Source organism: Botryllus schlosseri, chromosome 9, assembly GCF_051294905.1.
Source record: "Botryllus schlosseri isolate E-star chromosome 9, Bs_hap1, whole genome shotgun sequence".
Lineage (NCBI taxonomy): Eukaryota > Metazoa > Chordata > Ascidiacea > Stolidobranchia > Styelidae > Botryllus > Botryllus schlosseri.
Window position 1 is genome coordinate 23,534,773 of NC_137244.1, and position 14,030 is coordinate 23,548,802.

Genomic DNA, 14,030 nt, shown 5'->3' on the forward strand with positions numbered 1-14,030 from the left:
AAAATACGACGCACACCAAATTTTAATTCATTCCAACCAATAATCACTGATTTCGTACAGTTTGAAAAGTTTGAATTTTCCCAAAGATGCAAAACAAATTTTTGTCAGATTTTTCTGTTAACCCCATGAAATCGTTGCGCTGTCTTCAAAGACGATGCAAAACAAATTTGACTCAATTCCAACCAGTAGAAACTGGGTAAATTCAAAATTTTCAAACTGTACGAAATCAGCGATTATTGGTTGGAATGAATTAAAATTTGGTGTGCGTCGTTTTTTAAGGCAACCTAACGATTTAATCACGTAACCATCAAGATTCAGGAAAAAAAGCTATTTTTGAACAGCCCTAATAAACAGTCCCCGTGATACGCGGCCGTTTATACCAGTTGTTATGACAAATTCACTGATAAGGGTGATACTAAAATATCGCAAAACTGCTGTTTAATTTACGATATCCAAGTTCACGGAGTAAATAGTTTCACCTAAAAGTCTATATCAAGTAGAATCAGAAGTCGTCTGACAAAGTTGCCACTTGGGTACGTTCAACAAGCACAGGTCGGTAAAGTATCTATCGTTGGTACTCAAGCCGAAGTATAGACGCATCGTCGAAAAATTATACTCAAGTATAAGTAACCGTTTTTCAAACTGAAAACCCTGAAGCAAAATAAGTAGTATAACGTCGAAACCACTCTGGAAAAGTTAGAGTACTTCGTTAATGATCAGTGACCACTGACCACCTGTGCATTCAGTCGCGACACATACAAACCATACCTTTTACAAACTTTATCATAATCTTCGTCCACAACGATGAAATGAAGGTAGCTGTCGTGGTTCGAAATGCACTTGACGAGCTTCTCGTGAGACTCGTACTCGACGGAGTGTCCGTTGATTTCGATTATCCTGTCTCCGATCCGTAGACCGGCGCGATCCGCCGGTCCCCCGCAGTCCACCCATCTGACGACCTGTCCGATTCGGTTGTTGTCTATCACGACGTACATACCGTAATCCTCCGTTTCGGACTTGATAAATTTGCAGTATCTGGGTTTCACGTCGCGTGCGCGGATGTTTTTGCCTGTGCCGTTTCAAGATCGGGTTGAGTTGCGTGTATAGATGGTGGCTTTAACTGGTCAATGCTTACTTGCTCTAGTGGGGGCCATAGTACTTAACGATGTTCTTCCGTCAAAGTAATTAGAGGAAAGCGATGCTGACAATGTCACGCCCTTTTTCCTAAATAGATCACGCTGTTTAATCACACATGAAGCATTGGTTCTCGACCTTTACAACACTGAGAACACACACGCTAATCAGCAGGCCTTCGGGAACCTCAGATTTTCGCCGAGTCATGAAAAGAAAAGTCTACTAGAATACACATATGACACCTTACAGATTCGGTTCGAGTTGGCTGCAGATAATATAATCGAGCTAATATGACTCCATATATAAAATTACGCCATCGTTATTCGCGTTAAATTGTATACCTGTAATATCCATCAGTCTTTGGATCCACAACTAATAGACTGACTTCATTACCACTCAAGCGAATTGTTTTCACGACATCACTGGCCTTGTGCTTTTCCGTATTCACGCCGTTCACTTCTATAACGCGGTCACCAACACATAGTCCTGCGTTCGTGAAATAATTTACCTTAATTTGGTGCTAACAATATTTACCATCTTCTGCGATATAACGCAATCTACCCGCTTTGTCGGCAGGACTGCCAGGAGTCACATCTTCGACATATTCGCCTTTTCTGTCTTCGAGGTAAAGAAGATGGAAGCCAAATCCGTTCGAATCTTTTATGAGTTTGCAAAGACGAGGCTTGTAATCGCTGCTGTTGGTTGAGCCTGGTTACGTGCAGATTTGAAAGTAAGATTTGTAGGAGTTGTTTTAATTAGGGATGCCATGCGTCCTCTTTTTTGAGAACTTGTCCTCTTTTTTGAAAATTTTGGTTAATTATATAGTGGGAAGAAATCTACCATTTTTCCGGATTTTACTCCAGTATTGTAACTCTGAAAATTCAAAAAAGTACCCTCTTTTCAGATTTCCAAAATATGGTAACCCTATTTTAATCGAAGGTCGGTATAATACATTCAGTTACAAGTACAAGGTACAACCCGGGTCACTGGAACAATGAAATGTACTTAGTAAATCCCGAAGCAGTAAGAATTTATGTTGCCTTTCGTAGTTTGGGCTGCAATATAACATACTATCTAGGTTCCAAATATCGATTCCGTCTTAAAAGTTTGACTCGATTACTAGTATATACTCATAAATATATTTACGTTTGTGACATGGGCGAGTTGATCTCTTCGAGAAGAAGAATTTGTTGAATTTGATGTAATATACCTTCCAGATTCTTCAAATTCAAGAATATCTTGTGATTCCTGTACACGCTTTCCGTAACCTCATCCAAGGCAACCATCATCATGTCGACCGAGCTTCGCTCTATCATATCGTTCACGTCATCTCTTGCTAAACCTTGAAGTATCGCCCCATTCATCTGGAATAAGTTTAATCAAAACGCGTTGCAACAGACATCCCGCCTAAGTTCCGATGGCGACATCGACCTCCACAAGTTGGCTGCTTTCTTTCAAACCGGCGTATTCCGCATTGGAGCTGACTGCAACAGTTCCAATTACGTAGCAATTCCTTGCCATACTGTATTCTATATCGAATCCGTAACTTTCGTCAGTAGGAGATCTCACAATTCTAAATAACTTGGGTCGCGGCAGATCTGTGCAGAAAAACGACGGTCAGGATGTGGCTTGGACACTACTGCCGATGATTAGCGACAAATTCTCACCATCAATAGAAATTTTGCCCAGTCTTTTAGAGATTGTGTGATTGGAATAATACTTTGTTTTTGACGAGCTGAAAATTGCAAATAAGACCGTCATCGGAGGACTTATATATAAGTCGCGTAAGCGATAAACGACAAGCGTATCCAATGGGCTGTAATTTCAGTGAGAAAGTGACGTGATTCAAATGCTGAGGAATTTGATACCCTTGCCTTTCTGAATCTGTCATTACCGCTGAGAGAGAAAGAGAGAGGCAGAGAGAGAGAGAGGGGGAAGTATGTACAGAACATTTTTAGCTTGACTACAAGACTGGCGATGCAGCAGTTCTTGGGGTTTTTGCCCAACTAGATTAATATATTCGATTCTAGATGTACAATTGTTCAGTTCATGCACACTTGCACAGTGCACGGTGCGCACCATGTAATTATATGACTGTAATTGTTCGATGTGAACCATATGGCCAGGGTTGTTAAAAATAACTATTTCCATATTCTGGGGTTTCACTGATTAAATTGCTAGGTTGCCTAAAATTCGCTACACACCAAATTTGACTCAATTCCAACTGGTATAAGTGAAGCTACCGGATCCGCATATCTCAAACCACAGTTAGTCGTTGTTTCGATATCAATAGATTATAGTTAAATAAATCGCGAATCTGTAACAGATATCTTTATAGAAAATACAACTTGGATGCAGAATGTATGGTATCTATAATTATTGTATATATAGTTTCTCTGAGCCTGCATATACGATCAAGGACAGGCTAGGGTGGATTTAGGGCGTGTCTTATGCACCGAGAGAGCTGAACCAAACTATGGTTGAACCTCAACAACGACGAATAAGGCCCGATCACCATTGTCTTACTAGACTTAAGCTAAGTTCAAGTTATCTTGATTTGGGGTATTATTTGAATAGTCACGGTACGATATTCAAATCAAGGTCAACACCGAAATTCAACCCATGCTTATGACGTGGATGGTTAAGGTATATAAGGAATCGATATATGGAGCAATTTGCCGAGAGCAAGTTTTTTCATCATGTGGCGATCCAGGGCAGTGGGCAATGGCACACGAGGCGAGTGCATCTCATGCTGAAATAGCAAACCGACGGCACAAACTGCATGGCAATACTCGACGGAGCAATTACAACAACATCGATCACACTTACTCTATCAAACCGGATTTCTCATTCTCCTCGCGGCCAAGAGTTCGCCTTAAAACTATTTCAGATGATATTAAGAATGTAAATTTAGAAACGTCAACATCAATACCGAGGTGCTGCAGAAGCAAGGCGCTCGAAATGACCCCAATCGTCTCAAAAACAAACATAAGGGACGCAGCAAAAGGTAGGGGCCATCCCTTCAGTAGCCACCCGATTAGTTCTCCTAGCTTGTGAGCACATCCCTGAAAATGATCATGTTTGTATGTATCATTCGTGGTATGGTTGATCATGAAAATACCGCTTGATAGATTTCCGGTCGAAAAATATCCTCCGCGACTTTCACTTGACTGACGCAACTGTTAGGGATTGTATCGTTTCCCAGGATTGATGAGTAGTCTTGATTACCGTTCAAACCGCAACATTTCATCTGTAGAGGTCGACCACAAGATGATGAGTAATAATGAGTATACGTATTGGACAGCCAGTAAATGTACGGGCGACAAAATAAAGCGACAAATCGAGCTATAGAGGGGGGGCCCGACTGGATATTTAAGTTCTGGCGAGATAGCGTAGTGGTACGTTCCACGGCTGCGACATGATGGGTTGCGGGTTCCAGTCAGACAAAGGTCGATTCAGGTTTCCTACCTAAGTGTCGGAGGTAGGGTTGCATTTAAAACAAAAATCAATGTAAAACAAACCTGTTTAAAACCAGACCCTCGTTTACAACATATTTTTCTAAGTCATGACGTCGCCAATATTCAATTGTGACGCCATAGTGGATTGACATTGACAATTGAAAATATAGGGTAAATACAGCTCCTTTGACGAAATATCTACGTACTATAGCTGTTGAACCGACTATTTTAAGGTTTCCAACCATCCAGCATCGTATACATCGGATGTATAGGGTGATAGTCGTCTGTAGGCTGATACAACATGTTTTTTGGAAAGTAGTTACACAATTATGGCATAATTATACAAATAAAATAAAAACAATTTTTTAAAGGCCTTTGTTAAAAACACTGTTTAAAAAACGTGTTTTAAACAACCATTTGTTTTAAATACAACCCTAGTCGGAGGTTTATCTAGGCACCTCCTCGCCTCGTGATCCCCGTAAACGGTGTCTTAAAAAGTTTAGCCGTGATACAGGTCGATAAATACGGAAACATAATAGTGAATATCGGCCTGGTGTAAAATGACCAAAGTAATCGAAACACCATGAATATCACGCAACAACAACAATGTGATTTTAGGAGATATGAAACATCGCAAAAGATGTACGCGATTCCAGATCGCGAAATGAAATACAACTATGACGTAGCCTGTTACAATATACATTCTATAAGGGTTGTGTTAATTAAATACAGTCAACTCCGCTTGATTCAGACAATGGACAACACGGATAACCGAGTTGTCCGGTTAAAATGCTCGGGAACGGAACGAAAGTTGCAAATGCACGTAAAAAAAACCGGTTAATTCGGACACAGTCTCGAAATTTCTATCGTTTGGTTATAACGAAATAAACAGTACTTCGTTCGTTATACCGCAAGATGAGTGATAATGGTGAAAAGAATGGCCCATGCAGTACCAATTGACAATGAGTTCATATAAGACCGTGCCAGCATCATAGTCGCTTTTAATTCGACACCATTGCGTCCCTATTGTAAAACAGAATGTTACAGAGTAAGCAGATTTTTAGCTACTGCTGTTGAATAAAATGCGGCATCGTCATACAGTTATTCAAGCTTCCCTTGACGCCCTATTTCAGACACGGCAATGGTTTTGAAGTGACATTGCTGTCGTTAAAATACATTCATTAAATACGATTTATTCCCTCTATATATGTGAATAAATTGGCGAATAATGCATCGATTCAGCAATCCGGCCCGCCAAGTACTTAATTTTCCTATATCCGACCCGCCGACTGGAGAAGTTGCCCGCCCCCGGTATACAGCATCTGTTGAATACCTTAATATAGAAATATTGTACATACAACTAACCTGACGGTATAACTGCAGTACATTGCAGCTGGAACTCATTACATATAAGTGCATCGCCTGCATTTTTGCATGACCAATTGACCAATGATCATGAAATGAGCAATTGATTGATTCCCTTTAAATTCGACCAAAAGTGAGCGGTACCAAAATCCCCGAATTTTAATTCAATTCAATTTATTGCTAAAAATTTCATCATTAAACATAGTTGGCTAATGGCTGTATACATGGTGAGATATCGCCATAAAGAGTTCCACTGTATATATCATATCTACCTTCGATTGTATGTGTTCCACTACATTCTGGTGAATTGTGGCTTTGGAATAGAATTTCCGGAAATGTTCCTCAAACCAATCCGAAAAATCTTGTTGAATCTGTGTGAAGAAATACTCGATAGCGACGTGTTCAAACGCGTCTAGAAATACAAGTCTCTGACCTCGCGTTGTTTAGACGAATAGACCGCAAGCGAAGTAACTTCGGCAAGTGATATCACGAAAACCGCAGCTATATACTAAAATTGAGATACCAAACGTTGAGATTATTTGAATCGGAATTAAAATCTAGGGAGTGCGGTAAATCGCGCGCTCAGCATCTACGCTGCAGCTGGAAACGTATAATTGAAATAAAAATGGACTCATTGTAGATTTAATCGACAATATCATTTTGATGTGTAGAACGCACGGACTTAATAAAACTACCATGATGTGGGAAAACTATTTGCTACCCAAACCGCTAGCTAAGCTTATAATTCATCTAAATTATCGAAATGTTTACGTTGAGCTGAGGCCAGCTGAAGGACATCTATAAATAGGCAGTATAAGTACTGGTGTTGTACAAGATAACTGGCAGGGAAGAGGGCCTTCAATATTGATCAACAACAACGATCTGCTCATGAATTGATAAGTGGAAATTTTTCGGCGTGATTTACGTCGTTCTTTTCCCGTGCGAACTCGGCTTCACAGGATATGGTAAATATCGATTTTTAAAGAGGCAGATTTCATGATGTAGCTGCAATCTCACACACGACTGACTGCAGAAACTCCACCGCTAGTTGATGCTATAGGGTAAATACTATATGCCAGTGGCGGCGCGTGACAATATCGGGTGATGGGGCAAGGGCTGCAAGCGACTTTTTTATCAAGATGACGTCACAATGGCGTTCTCCAAAGTAAACAAGTAACTTGGTGGTACGGTAACACGAACGACAACAATGATTTTAACGTATGTGCCGCGAGAGGTCTGCTGGTGAGCTGTGACTTGAAGTGTGGTAACTGCGTAAACGGCGTGCGGAACAAAGATTCGACACGGTTCATGTTCGCACTACACCTGACTAATTATCTGCAGAAATGGAAATGACTATGACTCAAGAGATTGCGTAAGCCTAACGGGAAAGGTCAACGAGTTCGGACACATACGCAACTGTTATCTCATACATTGGACATGTCATATTGAATACAAAACGTCATTCTGAAGAACTACGGATAGCAGCCTCGGAAATTCGGTTCCGGTACAGCATAGGAGATTTTGGCCTTGAGGCTGGAGACTGTCATACGGACATACGGCTTACAGTCTATAGTGTCTATATGTCTGCTGCAAAATCGCCTTTGGAAAATATATTACCGAATAAATACGTGATTGAAAGCCGGAAACTTGGTACACTGTTACATGAAATCATCGAGAAGTAGCCTCATGACCGTTTTCGGTATGGTACACTGTCAAAATTAATACGAACAGATCAACAGCGAATTTTGCGTAAAATTTACTGAGGAATAGGCTGATCAAGCGATCAGCTGTTAGCCGCCATCGAAAACGAAACAGCTATCGCGCTTGACAGGGGTTGTAATTGTAAGCAAATGGTCTGAAGGCCACAATTTCACGGTGAAATTGACATTGAAGAATATAAAATAAAACTAAATATTTGAATGCAAACCGAGGATGTTAGTAAACTGTTTCATGATCTCATCAACTATCTCAGTATGGAACACAGTTAGCGTTAACACAGATACACCGGCTTTTGCGTGAAATCCGCAATGCGTTAGGTATAGGCTATAATAAGTGTCGGATCAGCGCACATCTCTACCATACTCGACCTTGAAAACGAAATTGCTGCCTGAATCATTGAGTTCCAACCTTGAGACTTGGCACAGCGTTCGATACTAAAATCGAGACATACCATGCAAAAGCTCATGACGGATCTAGCTAAGGAGCATCGTTAAAATCAATGGAGACCAATGCCGGCTTTGCGTAAAATATGTTTGCGATAAATGACGAGTCAGCTCTCACTCGACTTAGGAAACGAAATTACAAATAACATAGTTCAGTGACAAACTTGAAACTTGGTACAGCGTTCGATACTAACATTAAGACTTACCGTACCAAATGTCATGACCGATCTCGGTATGGAACATCGTCAAAATCAATGGACACCAATACCGGCTTTTGAGTAAAATCTGTTTGCGATATACATGACGGATCAGCACACACTCAACTTCGGAAACGGAATTACTACCCTAAACTTTGAGTAGAAACCCTAAAACTTGAGACAGTGTTAAATACCACCATCACGACATGACATACCAAGTTTCAAGAATTATCATGGAGTGAAACACCATCAAAATCGACCTATACCGGCAAAGATCGACTCCACGCATACGACGGTAACCGAGTTCAGATATAGATACGATTGTTACATCACACCTTAAGGGCAACTAGGCTATGTTGCCCCGGTTGCTCGGTAATTTTATGAATAGGAGAGAGTAAATCACCGTTTCTTTATTGTGCGCGGCTTTGAGAGAATAGACAGTGAAAGCTTGTTATGAGCGCTACTGGGGCGTGCCCCGGCTAGGCATTCGCAAAGCGAAAACACGGAAGAGAATTCGATTTTCGCAGAGACTTCGCTATATAGGGCATTTACAAGCGAAAGGACAAAAAGAATACGATTTTCGCTGTGATTTCGGTATATATAGATTGCTGTGCGTCTATAAATGGTAAGAATTGTTATTTAACATAATTTTAGGTGGGGCAATGCCCCAGTTGCCCTATAGGACGAGCCGCCACTGCTATATGCTAAATGTGGTGTGGCACAACCGTCATAACGTCTTTAAAATCATTTTACCCGACGGAACGGTTGAATCATTTTATACCGCACGATGTTACCGGCATCTACTGATATTTTGCAAACACATCATTGCGAATATCACAAACTTACTACGGCCAACAAACTTTCTCTTTTGGTATTCGCCGCAAATGCTCCGAAACAAGACACCATAAGTAGCAGAATCGACATTGACATCACAGCGACCATAGCTGTAAAAGAGCGAAAACAATGCTATCGGTATATAGCCGCTTGTCCGTCCAGATCCAGATATTGCGAGCTTCTATATCACGCAATAATTGTTTGGCTGGCAACAGCCTGAATCCGCATTTTATTGGTCGGTAGTCGGACCATAATAGATCTCGAGCTATATATACATATTGCTTCAGAATCAGTTTTATATACGTGAACGGGTATATGGTCAATGTATAAATAGGTGCATGAGCAGGAGTTCGTATTTTATATACAGTATATGGAGATGTCAATTGTGATGATAGATAAATAAATAGTACAGTCGAATCCGTAGAATTCGGGCACGGATAACCCGGACAACCGCTTTATTCGGCCAAAATGTTCAGGAACGGAACAAAAGTTAAAATTACACGTAAAAATGGCGGCTAATTCGGGCAATTATCCGCTTAATTCGGACACAGGCTCGTGATACCTATCGTTAGGTTAATGGCACAATAAACAGTACTTCGTTCGTATTAACTCAGGATGAGTGATTAAAATATCACTGATTATAGTGGGAAAATGATGATCGGTGCAGTAACAATCGACAATGAACTCATACAAGGCCGTGCCAGCTTCATAGTCGCTTTTAATTGGGTGGCATTGCGTGCATCTTGTAGAATAGATTAGTGCAGAAAGGTTTAGCAGTGAAGTGAAATTACTCACTAGAGTAAGAGAAGAAAAAGGTAAAGACGATTTATTAACGTTCGGCAGTTGCGTTGGTGATAGGGTACTATTTGATGCCTATATGCGTGTGTTACACAGTATTAGAGAATACTGTACTTGTTGAATGGTTAGGTATCGAAATACTGTACGATGCAACTCACCTGAAGGTATAACTAATGTGCGTTTTATGCAATCTGTACCAATTACTGCAGTATAGTGCAGCTGCAATCAATTTATTATACCTAGTTCCGTATTTTGAATGCGTTGTGTAGGCCTACTCCCAGTCCTCTACGCACGACAATGAAACGAACAAATGATTTTCCACTTTACTTGGACAAAGCCGTCCTCTTCTTGACAAGCTAAAAGTGCTCGGAAACAAACTGTCTGAATTAAGTGGTGTCGACTGTATTACGAATTCGTTGTTGAAATCTATTGCGTACCAGACTCAGCGCCGCGCCCTTGATACAAACCAGTGGTTCTTAACCTTTTTTCCTCCAGCGCCCCCTTTCAAAAATAATCGTGCTCCAGCGCCCCCAACTTCATAATGTAAGGAATGTAATAAAGACAATGAATAAGAGGGAGGGCACCTCGTCATCCCCCTAAAAACGAATGCCTTGTGCACCCATAGCGTGATAAACCGAACTTCTGAGGGCATCGCCCCCACGAACCCCATATCGCGATTTCGATGGTCAGCAAAGTTTGTGTGGCCTGGTCGCCCTAGGTACCAAATTTTTTTTATAATGCATCAATGAATAGGTGGTAATTACATATATAAGTCACTATAAACTTTTTATCCTCTCAGCCCACGTAATCAGATTTACCAGTAGCACTGAGTGAGCTGTTGTATAGGAAAATAAAGGGCACTTAATTAATAATTAAACATATTCGGGCGTGTCCGCAGGTACAATTATTCGTTACCAGGGCCGTAAGAGGACTTCGTCAGCCCCCCCCCAACCAAACAAAAAACGTTGGTCCTGGGCCCCCATCGGGTGATAAAACAAGCTTCCGGGGGACTTCACTCCCAGACCCCGATTAGGCTATCCTCTATTTGCTGATAGCCTATTAGGTATCTACATTAGGTGTCCCTTTACTGAGGCAGCTATTCTCGCATAGTCGCGCTAAGCGCGAAAAATTTCACTAATTAATGATTGAATTGGTCAATATCATCGATAATTGCATGTAAATTGAGATTAATTTTTATCCTCTCTCTGCTCACGTAAACACATTGACCGGTAGAGCTGAGTGCGGTGCAATGTTCCCTCTAAGCTGCGCACCTGCGCAGTGCTGACACGGTCTCTGCGCACAGAAAATCCAAGTTGCGCACAACAACTCCGAAGTTATTACCTTTTTTTAGTCGTTACGCACTGTTGTCCAGGGGTCAGCGCAGTGAGTTGTCGCGTGTGCGCAGACTTAACAAAACTTAAAGCAAACATTGTGAGGTTTCTTGGAAACTGTAGGGCCTGTTACTAATAATTAGACATATTCGGGCAGGCGAACCCGTTGGTATGACTTCGTTGCATGATGTTATTTCGTGACACCCTGTCTGCAATATCAAAAAATATAGAATCGGTTAACGGGGATATCGCCCAACAGGAATATCCATGTCGCCCAATCGCACTAAACTAAAAGACGCACACGATTTCAGATTGGTATTTCTTCACTGACATAAAATTTTTCCCTGCCAGATGGAATTCGTCTTCTGGGGTTCAGATTGCCAAGACAGGAACATTTGGTGTCAGTTAGTTAGGCGCCCATGGACAATTAAACCTATATGTATTTTGAAGGCAATATGTAACGAAGTTTTCGGTGTTAATTTGCTGTGAATAGTCATTAAGGATATGTCCTATCACCACATCATCTACTGCGAAGCCATTTTTCTCCAGCGCCCCCCATACCGCCCCCCTGAGTCCAGCGCCCCCCATATCGCCCCCTGAGCGTTTCCGCCCCCTTCAAAATCGCCAGCGCCCCCTGGGGGGCGCTGGGGGCAAGGTTAAGAACCACTGATACAAACCTTCGTATAAAACCTGGCCTACCGAAGTTATTAACAAAATCGTATATTTCAGTACCTGTCTCAATTGGTGGAAACCGAGAGAAGAAATCTTTGGTCGTCACGTCAATGAAACGAAGCCATACTCCAAGGCTCAATATCGCACATCCTGCAAACTTTCTTGGAATTATCAACATTGCTAGCGAATGCGAACACCCAACTTCGACTTACCCATAACAAGATATTGCTTATAATTACCAAAACTCTCAATTTTCCGACTGATGACCTCCGTATTGCCTTGCAACAGCAACTAAGAAATATATAAACAGATGCAACCATGTCTTTGCATACAGCGCAATGTAAGCTTCCCAACCTACCTTTTCGTGACGGCTTTCATTATTACAAGCCTATTTGATGTTTATATGCACTATGCAGCAACCAAACCGCATCTATATCACGAAGAAGAATACATTTGATTAGACGTAGCTCGAGGGTGGTTTGCTGTACTGGTGTATCTAATCTGCAAAGGAAATGGGCGCCCCTGCGGGTTTTTTCGTAGCATTCGAGAAACCAAATCAACTATTCAAGCATTCGCCGCAGGCAACGATACCGCTACAAATAACATTATCCGCTTTTGGATGATCTCCAGAGCGTTACAATGACGTGATTGCTGGAAGCCTGGAAGTGCATGTTGGTTGGTAAGGTTTTGACGAGGCAATCGGGAACTTACACTATCAATTATAGCCTCCTTGTGACGACCGCGCAAACGGAAGCTTCATGGCCAGCACCGGGCTGTGATAGGACAGCGTATCGGTCCACAAATTCATTCAATATTTGTAGGCCGAATCTCGATACGACAGTGTGGTCTTCCTACAACCACAATATACCAAAATGGGTGTCTGATTTAAAGATTACTCCAAGTCGTTTCGGCACTTTCCAGTGGAGCTAGCTGTCACCGGCCGCATTCAACCATGATGCAAAGGTACTGTGATAACTAGGGTTGCATTTAAAACAAAAATCAATTTAAAACAAACATGTTTAAAACAAGGCCGTTATTTAAAACATTTTTTTTATTAAGCCATGACGTCACGAATATTCATTTGTTACGTCATAATGATTTGACATTGACAATTGATCAAATATGTGTACTATAACTGTTGAACTAACTATTTTGAGGGTTCCAACTATCCCATATCGATATACGTCGGTCAAATCGGGTGGTAAGTGTCCGTAGGCTCATGCAACATGCTTTTTGAGAAGTATTTACACAATTAGGGCATAATTTTACAACTTAAAAAAACACAATCTTTTTTAAAAGGCCTTTGTTTGAAACACTGTTTAAAACACACAAAGTGTTTTAAAACACCGTTTCTTTTAAATGCAACCCTAGTGATAACACATATAAAGTCATTTTGACATTTTCTATGCGGCATATTCCTAGCCGGAATCGCAAACGATGCATGACTTACTCGACACATAGGCTTTGCCACTTTATTATTATGATATATAATACCTGGTGGCACGCGCGCTAGCGGTATCAGCCGTATCACGTAACTTACACCAGTACTTTTAAGTGTTTTATATTTCCTCGAATTTGGATTAATAGTCTTAGCAACAGGATATGAAAATATTTATGAATCGTATTATTCATATCTCCCGCTTCGATACATATACTAGAATGAGTTCATCTTAACTACACACTTTTAGAACCGCTTGCTCAAGAAATTCTGAAATCCAATAAATCATACTAGAAGACTAACCGACACTGGCAAACTAGGTAATTGTAAACGCAATTTCTACTGAATGAATAGGCCTACTAGTCAGCCCTCAAGTTCACCGGACCACGACCTGACATATGCCATATGGATCTCGCCTTTCGTCACACTCCACCTCGTTTTGTCGCAAGCCCTTTTGTATCACCTTTGTACTTTTCATTCAGTGTGCACTGTGCATGCCTCTTCTTTACATCATCTCTAGGACCGGCTTGGTGTCAAAGATTTCAAAGACTACTTCAAGTCGTTTTCACACCTATATTTTGATTGTATCGCAGTCTTGTGGTGTTTTGAAACGATGAAATTTTTCACAAAACGCGGGTATA

The 14,030-nt window shown here is 41.1% G+C and overlaps 1 protein-coding gene across 3 annotated transcripts in view; it reads right to left on the bottom strand.

Moving 5' to 3' along the window:
- LOC145446376 (multiple PDZ domain protein-like) overlaps positions 1 to 12,619 on the bottom strand; it is a 32,457-nt gene extending 19,838 nt beyond the window's left edge. The window contains exons 1-16 of one of the 3 annotated variants that reach the window (XM_080324650.1): positions 12,310 to 12,619; positions 12,164 to 12,242; positions 12,012 to 12,108; positions 9,163 to 9,260; positions 6,391 to 6,465; positions 6,230 to 6,328; positions 4,256 to 4,384; positions 4,067 to 4,199; positions 3,964 to 4,015; positions 2,802 to 2,869; positions 2,566 to 2,732; positions 2,345 to 2,498; positions 1,696 to 1,842; positions 1,476 to 1,620; positions 1,136 to 1,224; positions 769 to 1,069 (exon numbers count right to left, since the gene is read on the bottom strand). In XM_080324650.1, coding sequence (XP_080180776.1) covers positions 769 to 1,069; positions 1,136 to 1,224; positions 1,476 to 1,620; positions 1,696 to 1,842; positions 2,345 to 2,498; positions 2,566 to 2,732; positions 2,802 to 2,869; positions 3,964 to 4,015; positions 4,067 to 4,199; positions 4,256 to 4,384; positions 6,230 to 6,328; positions 6,391 to 6,465; positions 9,163 to 9,260; positions 12,012 to 12,108; positions 12,164 to 12,242; positions 12,310 to 12,329 — 1,853 coding nt within the window. In that variant the 5' untranslated portion in view covers positions 12,330 to 12,619. Of the gene's footprint in view, positions 1 to 768; positions 1,070 to 1,135; positions 1,225 to 1,475; positions 1,621 to 1,695; positions 1,843 to 2,344; positions 2,499 to 2,565; positions 2,733 to 2,801; positions 2,870 to 3,963; positions 4,200 to 4,255; positions 4,385 to 6,229; positions 6,329 to 6,390; positions 6,466 to 9,162; positions 9,261 to 12,011; positions 12,109 to 12,163; positions 12,243 to 12,309 lie in introns of all 3 variants that reach the window. The other 2 variants (XM_080324649.1, XM_080324651.1) reach the window with 2 other exon arrangements.
- Between the last annotated feature and the right edge of the window lie 1,411 nt (positions 12,620 to 14,030).